This window comes from Corythoichthys intestinalis, chromosome 19, assembly GCF_030265065.1.
Source record: "Corythoichthys intestinalis isolate RoL2023-P3 chromosome 19, ASM3026506v1, whole genome shotgun sequence".
Taxonomy (NCBI): domain Eukaryota; kingdom Metazoa; phylum Chordata; class Actinopteri; order Syngnathiformes; family Syngnathidae; genus Corythoichthys; species Corythoichthys intestinalis.
The window spans coordinates 2,976,370-2,998,151 of NC_080413.1; the positions used below are offsets into that span (position 1 = coordinate 2,976,370).

A 21,782-nucleotide genomic window follows, 5' to 3' on the forward strand; every position below is an offset into this window, starting at 1 on the left:
CTCGAGTTCGATTCCCAAACTATAACATGCTAATATTATAACTTTTTTTCTTTCAATATGTGCGTCGACTTATTTCATTCATGTAAAAATCATTAGTTATTCCCGTGCAACTATTATAACGACTCGAAGGCTTTCGCGTCGTCTGTGCAATGGAAGACGAGCTGGTGACGTCACAGAAGCGATTCCCATGCTAACGGCAGCTAGCAATGGCGGTTGTTACAGCTTGGCGTTCCCTTCCAAAGTTATTTTTATCGATTCGGTGGGACCGTGCACGCTACCCACGCTTGCGAAACGGAATACTGCATTATTTTATTGAGAAATAACACGGGGCTGCTTCCTGGCACGTTATTTAATGATCTTAACCCAAAGTTTCAGCAGTATTTTTGTTGTTGTTCGAGCTTCTATACAAGCATTCCGCTCTTGAAACAATCGATTTATTGTCACATTTCACTGAAAACGAGGATTTATGTGGGATTAATGGCGGTGAAGGTGAAAGACGACACATAACGGTAAGACACAGCTCACCTGTTGCTATGATTTATTCATTCTAGCGGCTAGCCCGTTAGCTTTGCGTGTGGAGGACGTTAAAAATGTATTCAACGCTGACTTATGAGTGTTTATGTGTGTCAATGGCACTCGGTTTTGTCAACAATGCACCTGACAAGAGCAGACGGCGGTGAGGATTTTAGCCTAATCCTGTCAAAGATGATTTCCCAACGCTAGTCTCCATGTATGAGCTAACCAAATCTGGAATAAATTATGGTAGGAAAGATGATTTGTGCAGGGTTTGACAAAATAGGTCGCCCGTGAGGTGATTTAGAAATTTGATTTGGGCTTCGTGGATTGTGTTGCCATAGAAACAGACTCGGAACTAGATTTGCGCTGGAAAGCCTTGCAGTAGTTCCAATGTACTTACAAGATCCGGTTTTGTTGTAGTTTCATGTTCAACTAGAGGTATCAATATTAATTCACAACTAAACGACTCTGATCATCATTCTGCCTCCTATTAGGAAATATTATTTCTATAAGGCTCAAATTTAGACGCAAGGTGCAAACATGTTTTTATTTTGGAAAACATGCCAAAAAAAATGCCATAATTAATAATCCTTGATGATAAATTTATTGGAAAAAAAAAAAGTAGAATCCACTGTGAAATCATTGTTCTTACTATTTGGGCTGGGCGATTAATCAATCGTAATTGGTAATCCAAAAAAAATTGAAGGTAGACTAAGGTGATCAGAGCACTGGGGGAAACATTGTATCTTGTTTAATAATTCTTTATATACCTTTTCTTAAATACCTTAACATTGCTAACTTGCATAACAAAAATTCTGCTAGCTTAAATGCTATATAATGCTAAAGTTTACAACAATTGGCTAACTTGCATAGCAAAAGTCCTCTAGCTTATATGCTATATACTGCTAATTATATAGATAGCCAATTGCAACAAAGCAAAAATTGGCTAACTGGCATAGCAAAAGTCTGCTAACTTAAATGCTATATAATGCTAATATTTACAAAAATTGGCTAACTTACCTAGCAAAAGTCCTCTAGCTTAAATGCTATATACTGCTAATTATATAGTTCATGGCTAGCATAGCAAAAGTCCACTAGCATAAATGTTAAAAACTGCTAATTATAAAGTTGGCCAAATGCAACAAAGCAACATTTGGTTAACTTACATTGCAAAAAGTCTGTTACCCTAAATGCTTTATAATGCTGTTATAATGTTTACAAAAGTCCACGAGCATAAATGCTATATACTGCTAATTAAAAAGTTAGTCAATTGCAACAATTGGCTAACTTTCATTGCAAAAGTCCGCTAGCTTAAATGCTGTAGAATGCTAGTGTTTACAACAATTGGCTAACTTGTATAGCAAAAGTTCGCTAACATAAATGCTATATACTTCTAATTATATAATTAGCCAATTGTTGCTTTGTTGCAACTGGCTAACTGGCATAGCAAAAGTCCGCTAGCTTAAATGCTATATAATGCTAATGTTTACAGCAATTGGCTAAATTGTGTAGCAAAAGTCCGCTATCTTAAATGCGATATGATGCTAATGTTGACAACAATTGGCTAACTTGCCTAGCAAAAGTCCTCTTGCTTAAATGCTATATACTGCTAATTATATAGTTAGCCAAATACAACAAAGCAGCAATTGGTTAACTAAGTTGCATTGCAAAAAGTCTGTTAGCCTAAATGCTATATCATGCTCATGTTTGCAAAAGTCCACTAGCATAAATGCTATATACTGCTAATTATAAAGTTAGCCAATTGACTAACATGCATTGCAAATGTTCGCTAGGTTAAATGCTGTAGAATGCTAATGTTTACAACAATTGGCTAACTTGTATTGCAAAAGTCCGCTAACATACATGTTATATACTTCTAATTATATAATTAGCCGATTGCTGCTTTGTTGCAATTGGCCAACTAACATAGCGAAAGTCTGCTAGCTTAAATGCTATCTAATGCTAATGTTTACAACAATTGGCTAACTTGTGTAGCAAAAGTTCACTAGCTTAAATGCTATATAATGCTAATGTTTACAGCAATTGGCTGAATTGTGTAGCAAAAGTCCGTTAGCTTAAATGCTATATAATGCTAATGTTTACAACAATTGGCTAACTTGCATAGCAAAAGTATTCGATCTTAAATGCTATATGATGCTAATGTTGACAACAATTGGCTAACTTGCATAGCAATAGTCCACTAGCTTAAATGCTGGATAATGCTATTGTTGACCAGATAGTTTCTGGTGCGCACCAGATTGCTTACATTTATTTTATTTCTGTTGATGTCCCTTTAAAAAAAACAAATCAGGTGTATAAATTGTGAGTTATCCAATCATGCCTTTTTTGCTAGCTTGCCTAGGCGTGACTATAGTTTCCATGCACCAAAACCTAAAATAACCCCAGAAGTGTATATCAAAACTATAACTCTTCACATGAATCAATACCCAAAGGTAATTCTGATTCAAAACTATTGTCACCAATCTGTAAATAACCAATGGCAACAGGCTCATATTAAAATGATACATAAAAAATGTTGCTATGTACGCACAAAGAAGTCCTCAGCGCCACCTGTTTGTCTCGTTTTGTTGCTTAGCAGCAATGTTAGGTCAGGTAATCCTCTTCCACCTACTTTCCCCCATCCAGTCACATCAGTGCCGCTTTGGTCAACCAAACCCAAAATGGAGTCCAAGTGCGACGCTTCCGAAGACGACTGGGACGACAACCGGAGGCGCTCTGTCAGCAGCAGGAGGAGCCGAGGGTCCTCCGTGAAAAGGCAAAAGCACTACAGGAACTATCGAGACAGCGCCAAGGATGAAAAAGTCCTCACTAAAAGCGAGCGGTACCATGCCGACCCGGACCACGCGTCAGACGGGGACGGCAAGGGGGCGTGTTACTCCGATGATTACGAGTCGGACCGCTCGTTGTCGCCGTATAACAGAGCTCAAACTCTATCGCCGACGCCGCCTCCGAGGACAACAAATCTGATTTCCAGTAGTTCGCCCTACAACACAAGTTTGTCTCATGGGTTAACATTGATGTTAATGTTGGCGAACAAAATAGCTTTCAATTAATCGTATTTTTGTTGTCATAGCAATGGAAAGGCGGGTTCGAGCCCGTCCGCCGCATCCCGCCCGGAGTCGTGCGTCGCGCTCGCACAGCAAAGAGTCCCTCCCTCCGAAGGATTTGGACCCTTTGACCCGGCAAATGTTGTCGGGCCGTTTGCTAAAGATCAACGAGTTGCGAAACGTTCACGCCGAGCTGCAGCTGCGCATGGTGGAGCTGCAGAAGGAGAATCGGATTCTCAAGCAGGTACGCGTAACTCAAATCTTTCCCCCAGTAGTGTCAGTTATGCGACGGTGTGTTCAAAGCCAGTGAGAACCCACAAAAGCAGCTTAGCGTAGCTTTAAAAACTAGGTTGCTAAAATTACGATAAATGGAGAAAAAAAATCCACGTTACCTTGACTTCTTTCCTTGCAGCAGATGGGAGTCTTCTTAAAATCGGAAGGGTACTTGATAAACTCGAGGTTAACGGCTATCAACCCTAGCGTTAGCGTAGCAGCGTGGTGTTAGCAAACTATGAATATCAGTTCAATTGAAATCTGTCTTGTCATTTTTAATGGCACCCATAATTGGACAGAGCCTTTTTGAGTGATAAAATCCACATTGTGTCTGACGACCTCAGCCTTGCAGTGCACTAGCATTGTAGCGTCTTGGCATATATCCTGTCGATGTCATTTCTTTTTAAATCTGCAACTTGTTATTCTTTACTGGTACAAAGCATCGGACGAACCCTTTTTCAGTCATAAAATCTCATTAGAACCTAACTCAGAACTCAGCGAGCAGTATGCTAGCATAGCAGCTTCGTCAGTGCTTTTGAACTCTTGTCGAACATATTCAAGGCTAGTTTAACTTGTTCTTCCGTAACAGCACCAAGCATTGGACGGAGCCTTTTTGGCAATAAAATCATCATATTACGTAACGAACTTAGCTGGCAACATGCCAGCATAGCAACTTTGTCCGACCAAACTATGGATATCCTTGTTTTGTTAGTCTTTCAAACCATTCGTGTTTAGCTTTAAATGTTAAGCTAAGCTAAAAACACACACATAGCTACACTCGTTGTTGAATAATGGAACACTGGCGCTAGCAGGTAGAGACTCTGAACGCACCATAAGTGGCTACGTCACCATGTTGTGTAATACGAATACATTTAACAAGTTAGCATCACGCTAGTTAGCCTGTAAAAATCCACACGTTAGCTGCTTGGTTCTTAAAACGGGAAAAAAGTAGCAACTTTTAGTCCACAGATAACAACACAGCCGCAAATTTTACGTTTTTGTCCGCCGGCAGCTTCAGACCCGTCAAGAAAAAGCGCTCCAGAACTACACGGACGCCGAGAGCAAAATCTCTCAGATGTTGTCGTGCCATGCCAACGAGACGCACGCGTTGCGCGAGCGTCTGCGGCGCACGCGGGAGCGCGAACACGCCGCCGAGCGCCGTCTCAAGGAGAAGGAGGAGCAGCTGCTGAGGAGTCACGCAACCCTGGGACGCATGAAGAAGCTGGTGGAGCAGCGAGAACTGGGCGCGCGAGAGGATCTCAGTTCCAAGTTGGACCAGGAGAGGGCGCGCACGCACCAGGCCGAGCTAAAGATTAAGGTATGGGGTGGTTGACTGAGTGTTTCTATGACAATATGGCGATTAATTCCACTGGAGACATTTTTAAATTGAACGTCTGGCTTAAAGAGTTGTTGCTTTAATAGGCCACTCTTTTACTAAAATATGTTATTAGAAACATATTATTGCCATTGATTTAAACATCTATAATATTTAGTACGTTTTGACCTATGGAGGGCGCCATGTTGTATGCGCGCAATGCACGCTGGGGATGATGACGTGGTTGGGCTGGACTGGGAGAATAGCTATGCTAGCTAGTAAGTGAAGCTAGTATGACGACTGGCAGTATTTTGTCACATTCTGCTGCTGGTCAGATTGTTTTGTCAAAGAGATGCGGGATGAATTCGCAAAGTCTTACCTGCATCCAATTCAAGCTCATCAGCAGTGTCTTTAAACTGATCCTAGGCGGCTTGCCGAGATATTGACTTGCTGTCATTGGACAGTTTGTATATCCCTTCGTTGCATTACTGCGTTGTTTTTTTTTCTTTTGTCTGCCTCTCACCATGGTTTTACCTTGTTTTTTGTTTTTGTTTTTTTATCCCAACCTACTGTCGTGGGCCCTTTTTGTGTCTCCCTTTTACGCAATCCCTATGTTATTGTTGTTTGGCTGTTTCCGCATTCGCGGACCATAACACTTTCTGGTTTTACCGCACAAAGGCAGCTAATGCATGTGGGTTGCAATTGCTTTGCTTTATAAGAAAAATCATGAACGACTGCACGCAGAAGTATAGTCCTGTGGTCTATGATCTCGCCTGTCGCACGGGAAACGCGAGTTCGAATCCCGCTGGAGATCTTCATTTAATTGCTTTTGCTGCTCGTTTTGTGAAATATCGACAGTGCTGTCCTGCTCATCACTTTTCCTCTCGGGTTCAAACTGGAAGGGCAAAACTGACAACATTTTTATGTAGCTAAACCCAGCAAAGCCCAGAGTGCATTGCGTCGTCAACATGAATGACGACCTACTAGTTAATTTTTTAAATTTTATAAGAACGAAATTAAGAGGGCTTTGAATATCAATTATAACGCATACTAGCATTTATCTTTTAAGAACTACAAGTCTTTCTGTCCGTGGTTCCCTTTAAAAGGGTGCATATGTGAATTAAATATTAAATGTTAAAATATAAACAAAATATTGAATATACACTTTAATGCTTGATTAATGCAATAAATTAGCTCAAAATCTAGCTAGCGAAGTTTAGCACTAACAAAACAATTTGACAAAATTCTGGGAATTTCTTTTTAAGGATTAATTTTTTTTTAAATTTCTGGGGCTTAAACCTAATGTTTATTATAATGTTTGAAGAGTAAGCTAGCAAAGTAGCAACGTAAAAACTAAACAACTAGATGAAATTCTGTGACTTTTTTCTTAAAAGTTTAATACATATAGACCCTACTCACCTACGTCACAAAATGACGTGTCGCTGTATCCGGCCGCCATATTGTACCCATTTTTTTTTAGACCTATTTTCATTGTTTTCAATTAGTCGTGCAAGTTATACAGCAATTCATTGAAGCCCCGGTGTTATCTGACGCCGTAAACTCATTGGATGCGTTGCATAAAAGGCGTTACGTGCAAAAGCTTCAGTTTATCCATTCGCCCGATCCGTATTTGATGCCTAAATCGATATTTTTCGACCCGCTGTCTTCGCCCTCTCTGCCTGACATCTGCAACTATCTTTTCCACAGAAACTCGGCCTATTCTCACGAAACTTTGAAAAACATTAAGAGCAGCACTCTAAGCAACATTACCCTGTGTGATTTCTAAAATGGCGACAATCAAAAACAGAAAAAAGTTGACTGCGATGGCCGACGCTTCAAGGATAGGTGGATATTGGACTATTTCTTCAATAAAACACGCAACAACGGTGTCTGCCTCATTTGCAAAGAGACAGTCGCTGTTTTCAAAGAGTTCGATGTGCGCGATAATAACAAGACACGCTGACATGTACGACAACATTACAGGAAAGATACGCAGCGAGAAATTATAGCAACTTGAAGCTAGCACAGCAGCAGTATTTCGCAAGAGCCCGAGTGTCGAAAGAGAACGCCACAAAGACGAGACTGTTGAAATTATGTATTTAAAAAAATAATAATAAAGCAAATGTGACACACAGAAGGGCTTGCTAACATTTCTTTAAATGTATTGCTCTACGTAAATCAGCCCAGGTAGCCCCCCCCACATTTTTACCACACCAAATCAGGCCCCCTTTGCAAAAAGTTTGGACACCCCTATTTAACCGATGATCCGTAGACGAGGCAAGCTTCTTTCACTTGTTACCAACTAAATATTATTCAAAAAATAAAGATGGTGGAACAAATAAGCATCTTGAATTTGAAACTGTATGTTGTCGGCGATTAGCCTAGCAATGATCTTAATTGTGGTTGTCAGCCCCAAACCCTCTAAATATAGATTAAATGCATCTTAGCAGATATAAAATGACTACTACATAATCTGTGGTAGTCGTTTGGAGCCCAGTTTTCTTGTCGAATTGCAGCAGTCCATCTCGCTCTACTCTCCAAGTCTCTCCATCTATCTTCTCTGCTTTTGCAACCGACCGCCACACACGCCTTCACCATTTTGATTATTAATGTTAACGAGTAGAAAAACAGGCCATAATAGGAGGAATTTACGAAGCGGTAATGCATTAACATGACGAGTATACGGACAACATGCCGCGGGGGCGTGGCTGTGACGTCACGTGAGTAGGGTCTATATATTTGTGTTTTTCATTCACAAATAATCCCTTTTAAAATTTCCCACAGCAAAATGTAGCTACCAAGTGCTGCTAGCAAAGTAACAAATGTAGCTAGCAAAGTGAATGCCTATTGTCGTTAATAGCAGTTAACGACCTATAAAGACATCAACACAAAATGGTAGTTCTAGCAAACATGCTGCAAATCAGACAATTTTAGGCATTTTACAACCCAACAACACCACTGTATGTTTCCCTGGTAATTGGCTAACGATTTTCTTATCTATGCATTTTTACGAGCGGCATGACTGAAATAAGTTACATCTTGTAGGAACTGGAGAAGAGCATGGAGCTGAACCAACACAGCTACCAGAGGCAGCTGGCTGCAGAGAAGAAGAAGATGTACATCGCGCAGGAAGAGATCAGGAATCTTCAAAAGGAACTGGAGCAATTGACTAATAAACTCCGGGTGCTTACACAGTGACACAAAATACACACGATGCAGTTTTTCCCAATAACGTCCCTGTATTTTCCAGGAAAAAGAACGAGAACTGGAGACTATGAATATTTACGCTCACCGAATAGGGAAAATCTCGCCGAGAAAAGTGTCGGAGCCTGACAGCAAACAAAAACGTGAGGCAGATTCGGTGATACGACGACGAAGCTTACAGGCGATTGACGTTGCGTTTTGTTTTGTTTTTGCCGGAAAGCCAACAGCAGGACAAACAAAGCGGTGCAGACGTACGATCGGAGCAGCAGCCCCGAGTTCCCTTCTCCGCCGCCGCCCACCTCCGCGGAGGACAGCGATCCGGCGCCTGACGGCTACCTGTCGCTCAAGGTAACATCGTCCGCATATAGTTTTGAGGGAGCGATTCCGAACACAAGCAAAAATAAAAAATTGTTTTGTCAATACCAGCAAGTGGACGTGGTAGACAGCGGACCGAAACCGGACGAGGAACAGCAGAAGAAAATAAGCGAAGACCTAAAAAGCTCAAAGGAAGTGAAGGAGACTGACGAGGAACAACAAAAGAACATGCAGGAAGTTGTTGATATGAAGCTCAAAATACTAAAAGACGGTAAGAAAACAATACCATAGCAGAGTAGACGAGACTGTTTGTGTACAATCTGATTCCTCAAATACTTCCCAAAATTGCCCTCAATACTCTTAAATCTACACAAATAGGTAGTCCCCAGGTTATGACTTACTCGACTTGCGCGATTTTTACGACGCCAGAGTCTGGTCCGCCATTTTGTCTCCAGTATTTTTTTTGTAGTTGCATAAACAATACCTTATTGTACCTCACAGTATCTCTCTTTCTTTTTTTTTTTTTTTTTTTTACTTTATTAATATGATGTGGTCTCTCATCACTAAACTGGAAGTTTTTCAGCTTTAGACATCAAAAAATTGTGCTTTTTGAAGCTTTTTCCTTCACTTTTGATAATTTGTAAAGCTGGTCCGATCTGGTCTGATCAATAAGTAAATTTTGTTGATTAAATTAGCCTAATTCGCTAGATCAAATGGTACGAATGCTCACGTATTTACAATTCTCATAGCAAATCGCTCACACGTAACTCCACAAACTGGAGCTGTAAACTTAATTACAAATGCATGCACAAACATATAATAGCTGAAACAACTTACAGCCTCATGTGGGTCAAACCAGAGCGCAGCTGTCCTTTACCAGCGCTGCCACCAGAGGGCAGTGCCCCATCATTAAACAAAAGACAATAATTTTGTACTTTTTGGATAGTTATTTTGGGGTACTTTAACGGTCCATTCTGACTTACGCAGAAATTCGGCTTACGTCGCCAGCGTAGGAACGCAAATCTTTCATAACCCGGGAACTACCTGTAGTCCCTAAACGTGACAAATATGTTTAAAAACTCCCTAAAAGAGACTAAGGCTACGTTCATACTACAGGTCTTAATGCACAAATCCGATTTTTTTTGTGTTTTTCCGACTCGAGGGAGGCATTAACTTGACGGTCTGAACGTGACAAGTCGCATAGAACGGGACCATTTCAAATCCGATCTGGGTCACTTTCGTATGTGGTCTAAATCCGATCTGGGCCACATTTTTCCAGACTGTCGCGGCGGTCTGTACTGTCCAGTCCCGCAAATCGGATTTAATGCAGCAATTACGTCATCAAATAGCGAGAGAGTCGTTACCGTAGCGATGCACCTGTGCGTTATTAGCGCCTAGCTTGCAGTGAACACGGCTTTTGAGGAAGGGCTGAGCTTGACAACAGTCATAAAAAATAAAAATGGGTTGAGGATAAGCCTGAGAATGCTCAGTTTTCTCTCTGTTCCAAGTGAGCAATATTTCAACATTGCCTCCACGGCCGAGAGTCGGGGCAAACTGCCCGTATGTGTGTGTGACGTGCACGGACAGTGCGTGCATGCTATCGATCCATATAAACTTTGAATATAAGCTTAAACGGGGATTATTTATGTCTGTTATTTGTGTCCACCTTTTGAAAAGCAAAATATGATATCCCTGGAATGACGGATGATGTCTGTCATTTGTTTTGATGGTTCTGCGCATGCGGGTCTTCTTGCTTAGCGCGTGTCGGACTGCGAATTAGTGCGCATGCGTAATACTTGAACGGTCTCAATGGATAAAGGCAGTCTGAACGGGCACGCCAAAAAAACGGATATGACAAAAAATCGGATTCGTGCATTAAGACCTGTAGTATGAACGTAGCCTAAATGTGCTCAAAATACACCCTAGAAATAACCTAAATATTCACTTTTAACTCTAACCAAATCCTCACTTAAGGTGACTTGATACCCTTTAATCTACTGAAATACTCCTTAAAAATGACCTAAATACACTTTTATACTGAATTATTCCCCAGCAGTGACCTTAAATTTACATACACACTAAAAAGTAAAAGTGAACTATGCAGGGTTAAATTAATCAAAATACTTCCTAAAATGAACTGAAAAACACTTTAAACTACTGAAATATTTTAATGCAATTAAACAATATTAAATCTACTCAAATAGTCCATAAAAGTGACTCAAAACTGAAAATGGCCTACTCTTAAATAAAAAAATTTAAAAAACTCCCTTTAAGTGATTTCAGTATGCTACTGAAATACTTCTAAAAGTGACTCGAATAATCTAAAATCTGCTAAAATGCTCCTAAAACTAATCAAATAAACCCTCTAAGTGCCTCAATACTTTTTTAGTTATTGAAACATACCTTAGTAATTAAAGATGTCCCGATCGATCGGGTCCGATCACGTCATTTTCAAAGTATCGGAATCGGCAAAGAAATATTGGACATGCCTTTTTTAAATATATTTTATGTTGTTATTTTAACACACAGCCATTCTTTTAGTGCCATTAACATCCAATCATCCTCTAGCTATGAATTCAAATGATTTTATCACTAGTAGATGTCCAATACATTTGAACTGGGAGGCTGCCAACCCTCCCAGTTCAAATGGATTGGACATACCATTGCAGCTAATGCGCTAAAGTTACGCTTCTGATTTGCGCAGATTGGGAAAACGAAGCAAAGGGAGATTTCGTCAGCTTCCTGAGCAATTCGCTTAAGAGCGCCCGAGAAGAAACGGACCGCCGGAGGTCCAATCAGGATGGTGTGGACACAGGCGAATCGCGTCGCAAGAAAGACCAGCTGCTAGCCAAGATGCGCGAAATCGACCTTCAGAACGACAGCCCCCGTTTTGTGGACTCGCGCGATTCCAGCAACGAGACGCCGTCCCGCCGGCGGAGCCTGCGGTCGCTCAGGTCCGACGAAGAGCCGCTTTTCGGAAGCTACGCGCCGGCGTTCGGGAGCCCCCGCCAAAACGCCACCGGGGACGACGGCGGCCACGCGCTGGAGGCCATCGGCGTCTTTAGTCTTAAAACGACAGAAGCCGAGGAGAAGAGCAAGAAGTCGGCGCTCATGCAGCAGCTGTTCGGAACTTTGGCGGGCGATGCACGTAAAACGGAGCTGCTGGACGAAGTGGCCAGCGGCGACATTAGCGCACGTGGTGGCTCGCGAGCGTCGGGACGCTTCGGCTATAGCGCGCCACGCCACGTGGTGGACAGTCGGCCCGTCATTCGTGCTGTGGCGTCCTTCGACGAGGACATTGAAGAGCTGACGCTGTAGCAGTCACGTTAGCTAGCTTGAAGCACACAAATCACTCAGGTTTTTTTCTAATTTTTCTTTTGAAACTGTTGTAGTTTTTGGAAGTCTAGGGAATTTTCCACTGGAAATTTCCAAAGTTGGATAGAATTGTAATTAGTAAATTGAAAATCCCAGAATTTTGTATTATTGTTTTGTTCGTGTTAGCTCTGCTAACAACACCGTCACTTTTTTTTTAAACTTGTTAAACCCCCCAAAAATACTATAGTGTGTTTTTATGATGGCAAATTTCCTTCCAAGTCAAGTTAGGGAATTTTTGAAAGGCATAATATTCAAACATTAATATATATATATATATATATATATATATATATATATATATATATAAGTATTTGTCTATAAAGCAAACATCCATTCACATACATTTAGTACTATTTCTATTGTATCCAACTTTTGAAATTCCTGGAATGAAAATAAATGTAAAAATTTAATAATTTAAAAATAAGTACCGGTACACATTTTAAAAATTTGAAACGAAAAAAAAAAATTCTCACAATTTTGTCAGTTTGTGCTGTTAGCACAAAACCTAGCTGCTAGCTACTCAGAAGTCCACTTGCTCACCAAACAACCACTGAAGTGTTATGATTTTTTTAAATGTATAAATTATAAAAATTTAAAAAACAGTCCCAGACATTTGTCAGATTGCTTGTTTTGTTAGCTAGCGCTAGCTACCTTTGACTCATTACTCATCATACAACCACTAAAGTGTGTTTTTTCATGTATTTGTGAAATGTAATGTTTTTAGTCTGATTAAATTTGCACACTTTAACAGCATTTTGAGGCCATCCAATTTCTGTTATATAAAACATTTTGATGGATTAAGATGAACCCTTTTTATACACAAATTATGATTACATTCCTATTCTAAAATTGCGGCCCACATAAGACAACTAATTCGTGCTAACGCTCACTGACAGCAGGGCCCCACAAGGGGCCGGAACGATTGACAAAACCCTCTTTTAATGACCTGGACGGACCAGGCGATTACTTTAATAAAGTAGTCGTAACATAAAAGTACCAGAACAATCCCGTCAGTGCCAACAAATGGGATTAAGGATTATAACGTTACAGGAGGCAAATTAGGATGCTTTCAAGGATTTCACGCCGCTTTAATAATTACTCTCGCACCACATGTAGTTGCAATTCGTGGTTGCATGCTAATTATGTTTGCTAAACCTGTTGTGAACATTTTTTATTAGGATTGTGACAACATGTTGAATAGGTGATATATTGTGATACTTTGTAGCCCAAAATGTTGACTCGAGACATTACGACATGGCTGAATCCAGCGGCTCCCTGTTAAGACCAACATAGGGTAGGTTTTTGTTTAATGTTTTTTAATGCAGTCGTAATTTAGTTGACAGTTTTTTTGTGGGAATATCTTTGATTGATTTGTGAAGAGCATCGTAAAACAACTGGTTGATTTTTTCTATTATTCAGAGAGTCACTCTGATGAAGGCGGAAGTGTTCGCTGAAACATGTCAGGTAATTAAAACAACCTAAAACAATTGTCTGCGATAAAAGAAAAATTCAACTAATCTATAAGTGTAGACAAAATGAACTCGTATTAATACAACTATTGTAAAACAACGTTAGCATTTTATAGTGTTTACGGTAGCGGACTTTTGCTATGGAAGTTAGCCAATTTTCATTTTGTTGTACTTAGATTTGAGGCTAAGCTTAAGTATTTTAATTTATTTTTAAATGAAATTTTCCCAAATTCTGCATTGTTAGAAGATACACTCGCAGAATGTTATTTTGTATTCGCATTTAATGTTCTTTTGAAAGTGCAATCTTAGCAAGCCTTTGTTTTACAACTCCTAAAATTGATTCTGCAATGCATTAAATGTTCAAATTCAATTACTTTTACTAGTTGAAAGATTAATCGACTACTAAAATAATCGTCACCTGAAGCTCTACTTCCGATTCGGGACATTCTTGAGTCACTTCCTTCTCAGTAACCCAAAATGAAGAAATGACCCCGTAAATGCCTCAAAGCAAAAGGAAGTGACCAAAACATCAACAGGAAATGACGTGAAATGCCCCAAAATAAACCCATTGCCTGGGATTGTCTGCTACTGACGGCCAGAGACGTCCAAGTTCATTCGCTACCATCCCTCCCACTTCAAACAGATTGAACGTCTACTCATGATACTAATTCCAATTCACAGCAGAAGGATTAAAGTACCTATATTTTCTCGAATTATAATGGAATTTTTTGGCACATGATTAAACGGCTCACGATCAACGCTAGCAAAAAGCCAAAGTATCATAAACACGTTGTCAAATCGAAGCGAAATGTCAGTGTAAAGGACGATCAAAACCAAACAAATGTTGAAAAAGTAGCTGGTATTTAATAAACAAATGCAAAAGTCCATCGCATTTCAGTGTGCGGGACGACTTCGCAGCTGCGTCAAGGCACAAACGGGGATAAACGACAGAAAAACAAGTCAACACTTGAACTCGGGTAACATTTACATCGACGTGTGAATACATAGAATAAAAAAAATAAAAAAAAACGTGCTTGACAATCAAGCAGCCATTTTGGGTGCCCCCGAGCCTCATTTTGTGGCGTGTATAAATGCGTGAACAATAGAAATTCTGCAAATTGTGACTATTCAAGGAAATACTGTACACTAAAAAAACGTGGGGAATAAGGCAGTAATCATACAAAAAAATAGTGTCAGTCAAGACTCCATATTGTGAGGGTTTGTCGCTACATCGCTGACAGCGTTGGCAGATACTGCCTATAAAGAGTACAAAAATACTAACACATTGACTGCATGTCACCTTAAGTGCATTTGATTGGACTTCATTTGACGACTAACCTTCTGTGTGACGGTGGGATTAATCGGTAGGTTACAGCGCCGCGCCTTCGCCGTCCATGCTACAGCCTAGCGCTTCAATGTCGCTGCTGATATCGCTGATCATGCGGTCCCACTCGTCGCCCTCCGACGTCTCCTCGGGGCCCTCGTCGGAGGCGCCGCCGTCACCGCCTCCGTCCGCCGCCCCGTCGCCGTTGGCGGCCGTGTCGGAGGCGGAGCCGGCCGTCCGCCGGTAGCGGCCGAAGCTGTCGGTGATGATGCCGCGGCCGTCCTTGACGCCGATGGTCTCCAGGAAGTTTTCAAAGTGTTGGCTGTCCTTTTCGGGGATGAAGGGGCGCAGGCCTATGGAAGCCGAACAACGTTTGCTTTATAAATGGATTTTTTTTTTTTTTTTTTTACATTTAGCCACAGTAACTTCAAAAATCCGATACCAATATATGCAATAAAATACAGTGCATCACAAAAGCGAGTACACCCACGCTGGATGATCTTACCCACTGTGCTGTAGCTCAGTTTCAGGGTGGTGGCAATCTTCTTGTAGCCTTGGCCATCTTCATGTAGCGCAACAATACATCTTTTAAGATCCTCAGAGAGTTCTTTGCCATGTGGTGCCATGTTGGAACTTTCAGCGACCAGTATGAGAGTGCGTGTGAGCTGCACTACAAATTTGAACACACCGGCTCCATATGCACAACTGGACCTAGTAACACTAACGAGTCACATGACATTTTGGAGGGAATTTAGACATTTAAGGATGTAGTTTCTAAGGGGTGTACTCACTTTTGTTGCCAGGGGTTTAGATATTAATTGCCATATTTTGAGTTCTTTTGAGGGGAAAATAAATTAAATCTATTATATAAGCTGCACACAAACCACTTTTCATTGTGTCAAAGTGTCAATTTGTCAGTGTGGTCCCATGAAAAGATATACTTAAATATCTGCAGAAATGTGAGGGGTGTACTCACTTTTGTGATACACTATATATAACAATACAAACATAGTAATTTTGTATTTTATTACTTTTCTTAGTTCTACAAGGGGTCCCCGGGTTACGACGTACTCCGTCTGGGTCTCGTCCGCCATTTTGTCTCCAGTCTTTTTTTTTTTTTTAAAGACGCATAACAGACTTCATAATGATATTGACGGGTCAGATTCTACCTGCACTGCGCTACGCCGTCAAAGAGGGGGCCATCCCACAATCCGCTTCAGTTATTCGCAGTCGGTCGCAGCGACACATGCAGCGATCCAAAGCTGGATTTATGTTGAAAAAGTACGAAAGCTGTACTGCATACAAACAGGAAGGATTGTCTCAGGAGTGATTTGTTCGAGGATTCAAGGTAATTACTATATTTTTCGTTTTTTCACAAGAATTTTCAAAGTAAAAAGCTTTGTTGTAAGGCTGCCGCCACATTGTCTAACAGACTAGCACCGTACTTCGACATATTTATGTAAAATAAATGCCAACTGCACGTTTTTGTTTTTTTTTTTAATTTCTGCTTTTAACCAAGAATCAAGACTGTTTTACGTCCATATCTATCAAGAAGTCAGGGATTTAAGCATTTTTTCACAAGAATTTTCAACTGGAAAGGCTCTTTCTCTGTGATATGGCAGCCACTAATTTGCTTACCAACTAGCAACGAACTTTGACATATTTACTTAAAATAAATGCTAACTGCACGTTTTTTTTTTTTCGTTTTTTTTTTCTGCTTTTAACCAAGAATCAAGACGGTTTTACGTCCATATCTATAAAGAAGTCAGGGATTTAAGCATTTTTTAAAAAGAATTTTCACCTGGAAAGGCTCTTTGTGATATGGCGGCCGCTAATTTGCTTACCAACTAGCATCGAACTTTGACATATTTACTTAAAATAAATGCTAACTGCACGTTTTTTTTGCTTTTAATCAAGAATCAAGACTATTTACATCCATTTCTATAAAGAATTCAGGGATTTAAGCATTTATTCACTAGAATTTTCAACGGAAAAAGCTCTGTTTCCACTCAGTCAGCTTTGACGGAGATATGCCCTCTATGAATCGGCCCCGTGCCCAGTCAATAAATTATGAAGTCTATGAATTTATTATAATACAATCATAGTAATTTTGTATTTCATTACTTTTCCAAGTGACTTTTTCTTTCTGGTAACACAGTACAGGTGGTCCCCGGATTACAAAGTTCTTGACTTACATGATTTCAACTTTACGTTGTATTGGCAATAAGCCCCTGTATAAAGGCAGATGGCTTCTACATTCACTTTGAAGGCAAAATGCATATTTACCAAAATCCTACAATGTAAAACTGATTTCGATATTATCAGATAGAACTTTAAAATGTTATTATCGGCCGATATTATCGGCTACCTGGTAATATTGGACAACTTTACTTACAACTCTCAAATTAAGGACACAGCTTTAACTCTTTCATGCTAAAATTATGATTTTTTTTCTTCTTAAATATATTTTACAACATTCATTTAGGACAGTGGTCTCAATTATGCTGCCCAGGGGCCAGTTTCGGCCCAGGGGACAATGTTTTGCGGCCCCACCTTGACATCCAATGGTAGTGCTAGTGCTGCCTGGACATATTTTGCAATGGGCAACAAAAATATGCATATGTGAATAATTTTAAATAAGCTGAATGATTGAAAGATCCATTTTGGGGGTGTCTGATTGGGTGGGGGCAATAATTTAAAGAGTAATAAAAAAAGAGTGGGGAAAAAACAGTTAATTATGAAAAAAGCTATGAGTGATAAAAATAAATCTAAATAAAATAACCTTTAAAAATTTTGAAAATTTCAAAAAGGAAAAAAAATAATTGAAAAAGGAGAATAAAGACAAATTAAAATAATTGGGAAATTATTTTTTGTTGTATGAACAACATTGCTCAACTCTTTGGTTTCCGTCATTAGATGTCCAATCTGTGTGAACTGGAGGGGCCTAAAAGTAATCATATGTTCAAACTAAACTGATCAGGTGATTTTCAAAGTATCGGAATCGGCAAAAAAATATCGGACATGCCTTTATATATATATATATATATATATATATATATATATATATATTTTTTTTTTTTTTTTTAAATTTAAATCGTTTTCTAATTGTATTTAACGTTACAGACAAAACGCCTTACACTCATCCAGAGTAGTTTTGGCTTAAAGTAGGGCTATCAAATTTATTGTCTTAACGGCGGTAATTAACTTTATAAAATTAATCACGTTAAATAATTAACGGATGCGCTGCACACCCACTCACTCATTGTCGCGTTCAATCTATAAAGACGCCGTTTAACCTATAGATAGCGCTAGAAGGCAGTGTATAATGAGTAAAAAAGTTTGACAGCCTTTGGAGCCATTTTTTTATGTGGATAAAGCCTTACAATACCTCTCTCAGCAATTAAACATAACGTGGGAGGCAATGTGGGGAAGAAAGGTAGTAGCTGATCATTTTCTGAACATCCTATATTCTTTCCGTCCGCAGAGAAGATATATCAATTGGTGCCCCTACGCACAGTCATGGTTGCACTTCCCATCATGCATTTGGGCAGAAGTTAAATGTCTGCAGTATCATTTACTGAAAGCTCAACAAATACACTAGATGGCAATATTTAGTCACAATATACAAAGTCACATTTATCCTTTAAGAATTACAAGTCTTTCTGTCCGTGGATCCCTCTCACAGAAAGAATGTTAATAATGTAAATGCCATCTTGAGGATTTATTGTCATAATAAACAAATACAGTACTTATGTACTGTATGTTGAATGTATATATTCATCCGAGTTTTATTCATTTTTTTTTCTTAATGCATTGCCAAAATGTATATGATCGGGAAAAATTATCGGGAATGATTGGAATTGAATCGGGAGCAAAAAAACATGATCGGAACAACCCTAGTTCAAACCCCATTTTTCAACCTCTTAAAAGCAAATACTGTATATGCCTTAATTTTCCAAATGTGTTGTTTGTTCTTTCATTAAATAAACAAAAAGTTTAGAAACACTACATTTTTAAAAAAATTAATATGTACTTATTTTTTATGTTTATTTTATATGTTGAGAGAAAAAACTGTAAATATTCTCTGAATTCTGGAGTCCCGGAACTTATTGAAATTTCATATTTGCGAGAAAAGAAGTTGATGCACAAGATTCAGGTTCACGGGCCGGAACTTGCCCCTGTGCTTGACACCAGTGACTTAATGAGAGTTGCTATTAATTCATTTTTCCTCCACCAATCCATCCCAAAAAAAAAAAGAATTCTGTGTTTTTTCAGTTTTTTTCTTGCAAAAGGAATGCACATGATAAAAGTGTCTGTCTCTTTAAAAGGAGAAGCCATCATACCAAGCAGCAGGAACTTCCTGCTATCGCCGTACAGCTGCCGCAGGTTAATGCAGAACTCGTGGATGGACGAGCCGTTGCGGTATTCGTGCAGCAGCGCCGCAAACTGCTGGATTTCTTGCGATGACAGCTTTGTGCGTAGCTGGACGACACACAATTGTCAGCATGTTAGCGCTTTCGCCGCCATTGACAATGATAGACATCCAATCACCCTTCTGATAAATGAGTTAATCATTAGTAAACATGCTATCAGTTTAAAGTGAGAGGGATGGCAGCGAATGAACGCCATCACTCTCACTTCAAACGGATGGGACGTCTATAACAGTCAATAGCATCCGATGAGTCAACCCCTTGCTGCTTGAATTTACATTGAACAAATATACATTAAAAAGCATTGGTATTCCTCCGATAAGTGCAGAAAAAAAGTCATACTAAATATACATGACAATTTTTTCGGACTAGCACCAGCCATAGAATGCACAATGAAGAGGAAAAAGAAAATCAGTCGTGCTGAAAAAAGTGCAGCTTATAACAACAACAACAAAATATGTGTGTGTATACATAAAATTAAATTGAAAAATACTACTAAAATATTGAAATACTAAAATTATATATATATATATATATATATATATATATATATATACTATATATCAGAAACTATTAAAAAAAAAAAAAATTTTTTTAATGTTAAAAAATAAGAAAATATTTTTAAGTATAAACTACGGCTTAGCTAGCTAGCTTAAATGCTAGAGAATGCTAATGTTTAGAACAATTGGCTAACTTGCATAGCAAACGTCCGATATCTTAACGCTATAAAATGCTAATGTATACAACAATTGGCTAACTTGAAGAGCAAAAGTACGCTAGCTTAAATGCTATACAACGCTAACGTTTACAACAATTGGCTAACTTGCATAGTAAAAGTCCGCTTTCTTAAATGCTATATAATGCTAATGTTTACCAGATTGTTTCAGGTGCGCACCAGATTGCTTAAATTTATCTTATTTCTGTTTATGTCCCTTTAGGGGTTCTGTAAAAAAAAAAATCTTTTAAAATTATTTTTGAAATTTTCTTTTATTTTGGAAATTTCTATTATTTCTCAGTACTTTTTAAAAATCTTTACATAATTTTATATTTTTGGATTTTCTCCAGTCAAGTTTTCTGTATTTTTCTTTGTATTACTACTACTTTTATGCACTTCTGTATCCCTGCATGTATCATTTATATTTGGTATATTTAAATTCACACACCGTGAGGTAAATAAGTTAGGGAGCGTGACGAAGGCGTACCGTGGTCATGTAGTCCTGTAGCAGCTCGGCGGCCGTGGTGCTGAGCTCCCCTTCGCTCGCAGTCTTAGTCTGAGGGGAGGCGGGGCCGGAAGCTGGCGGAGAGCTGCTGTTGGCGTCCCCCGACGCCTGGAAAGGACTTGGCGAGGACAAAAAAACGTCTTTCTAAGGAGAGTATCGACAACTTTCGTGTCAAATATCAATAAGCTAAACCTTACAAAGGGCTGGTCTCTCCTTCGAATGCTTCTTTAATGTCCACTTTGCTTGACGAATCATCTAAGGAACAATTCCGGAGTGTCAGAATCGAGCCTTAAGGTGCAACGAAATGCTAAAACAAGTGACTTTAAAATGATACCAGCCCATATTTTTCAGCCAAATCCATCTGAAAAGGTTCTTTTTTAAAAGCTTACCACTGTAGAGAGAAAGATGTCTCGTGGGTGTGGTGGCGCCGTCAAAGATGGCTCTGTCCAAAAAGTCGATGGTGGACTCTGTATAGACGATTTGAAAGACTTGGCTGAGAAGAAGGCAAAGTTCCTCTGCTGCTGCCTGACAGGCAAAGAACGAATGAAGATGTTTTTTTTTGTTTTTGTTTTTTTTTGATAAGAAGTGACATCATTTGAGTCAAAACAGACCTTGTTGTCAACGGCGAGCACGAGAAGACAGCACACTTCCACTAGCACGGCGCCGCTCTCCGACAAGGAGCTCAGTGTCTGGGATTTGTTGATGTCGGGACAGGAGCTGGGACAGGGAGAACCTCCGGATTCTTGGGCTGACAGGAAAACATTGAAATGACGGATTGTGTGGAATATATTTCTCAACTCTTTGTTGCCTGAATTTACCTCAAAAAGCTTTGTGGAAATAATTTAAAAAATGGAATTTAGAAAACTACATAGAACCTAAAAAAAGTATCTAAAATTATGAAAATCCTGAAAATTCCAGCAGAGCATTGTAAGAAACTCATTGATAGATACCGGAAGCGGTTGTTCACAGTTATTTTGTCTAAAGGTTGTGCTACCAAGTATTAGGCTGAGGGTGCCAATACTTTTGTCTGGCCCATTTTTGGAGTTTTGTGTAAAATGATGATTGAATCCCCCCCCCCCCCCCCCATTTTCTTTTGTGTTTTTTTTCATAGCAAGCAAAATAAATGAAGATATTACTACCAAAGCATTTGTACTTGCAATCATTTTCTGGGAGAAATTTAACATTATCTGACAGAATTGCAGGGGTGCTAATACTTTTGGCCAGCACTGTATATTATTATTATTATTTTTTTTTTAAATAAGGTAGTAATACT

The 21,782-nt window shown here is 39.3% G+C and overlaps 2 protein-coding genes across 3 annotated transcripts in view; one reads left to right on the forward strand and one right to left on the reverse strand.

The window, feature by feature from the left end:
* lca5 (lebercilin LCA5) lies at positions 1-15,934 on the forward strand. Its single transcript, XM_057823124.1, has 9 exons — positions 1-509; positions 3,163-3,531; positions 3,611-3,828; positions 4,870-5,175; positions 8,218-8,355; positions 8,423-8,519; positions 8,597-8,724; positions 8,803-8,962; positions 11,396-15,934. Exons 2-9 carry the CDS (start codon positions 3,198-3,200, stop codon positions 12,007-12,009), a joined length of 1,995 nt encoding a protein of 664 aa, XP_057679107.1. The 5' UTR covers positions 1-509; positions 3,163-3,197; the 3' UTR covers positions 12,010-15,934.
* ccm2 (CCM2 scaffold protein) overlaps positions 14,872-21,782 on the reverse strand; it is a 14,373-nt gene continuing 7,462 nt past the window's right edge. For both annotated transcript variants that reach the window (XM_057823126.1, XM_057823125.1), the window contains exons 5-10: positions 21,121-21,257; positions 20,899-21,034; positions 20,707-20,764; positions 20,492-20,627; positions 19,203-19,341; positions 14,872-15,212 (exon numbers count right to left, since the gene is read on the reverse strand). In XM_057823126.1, coding sequence (XP_057679109.1) covers positions 14,905-15,212; positions 19,203-19,341; positions 20,492-20,627; positions 20,707-20,764; positions 20,899-21,034; positions 21,121-21,257 — 914 coding nt within the window. In that variant the 3' untranslated portion in view covers positions 14,872-14,904. The remainder of the gene's footprint in view (positions 15,213-19,202; positions 19,342-20,491; positions 20,628-20,706; positions 20,765-20,898; positions 21,035-21,120; positions 21,258-21,782) is intronic.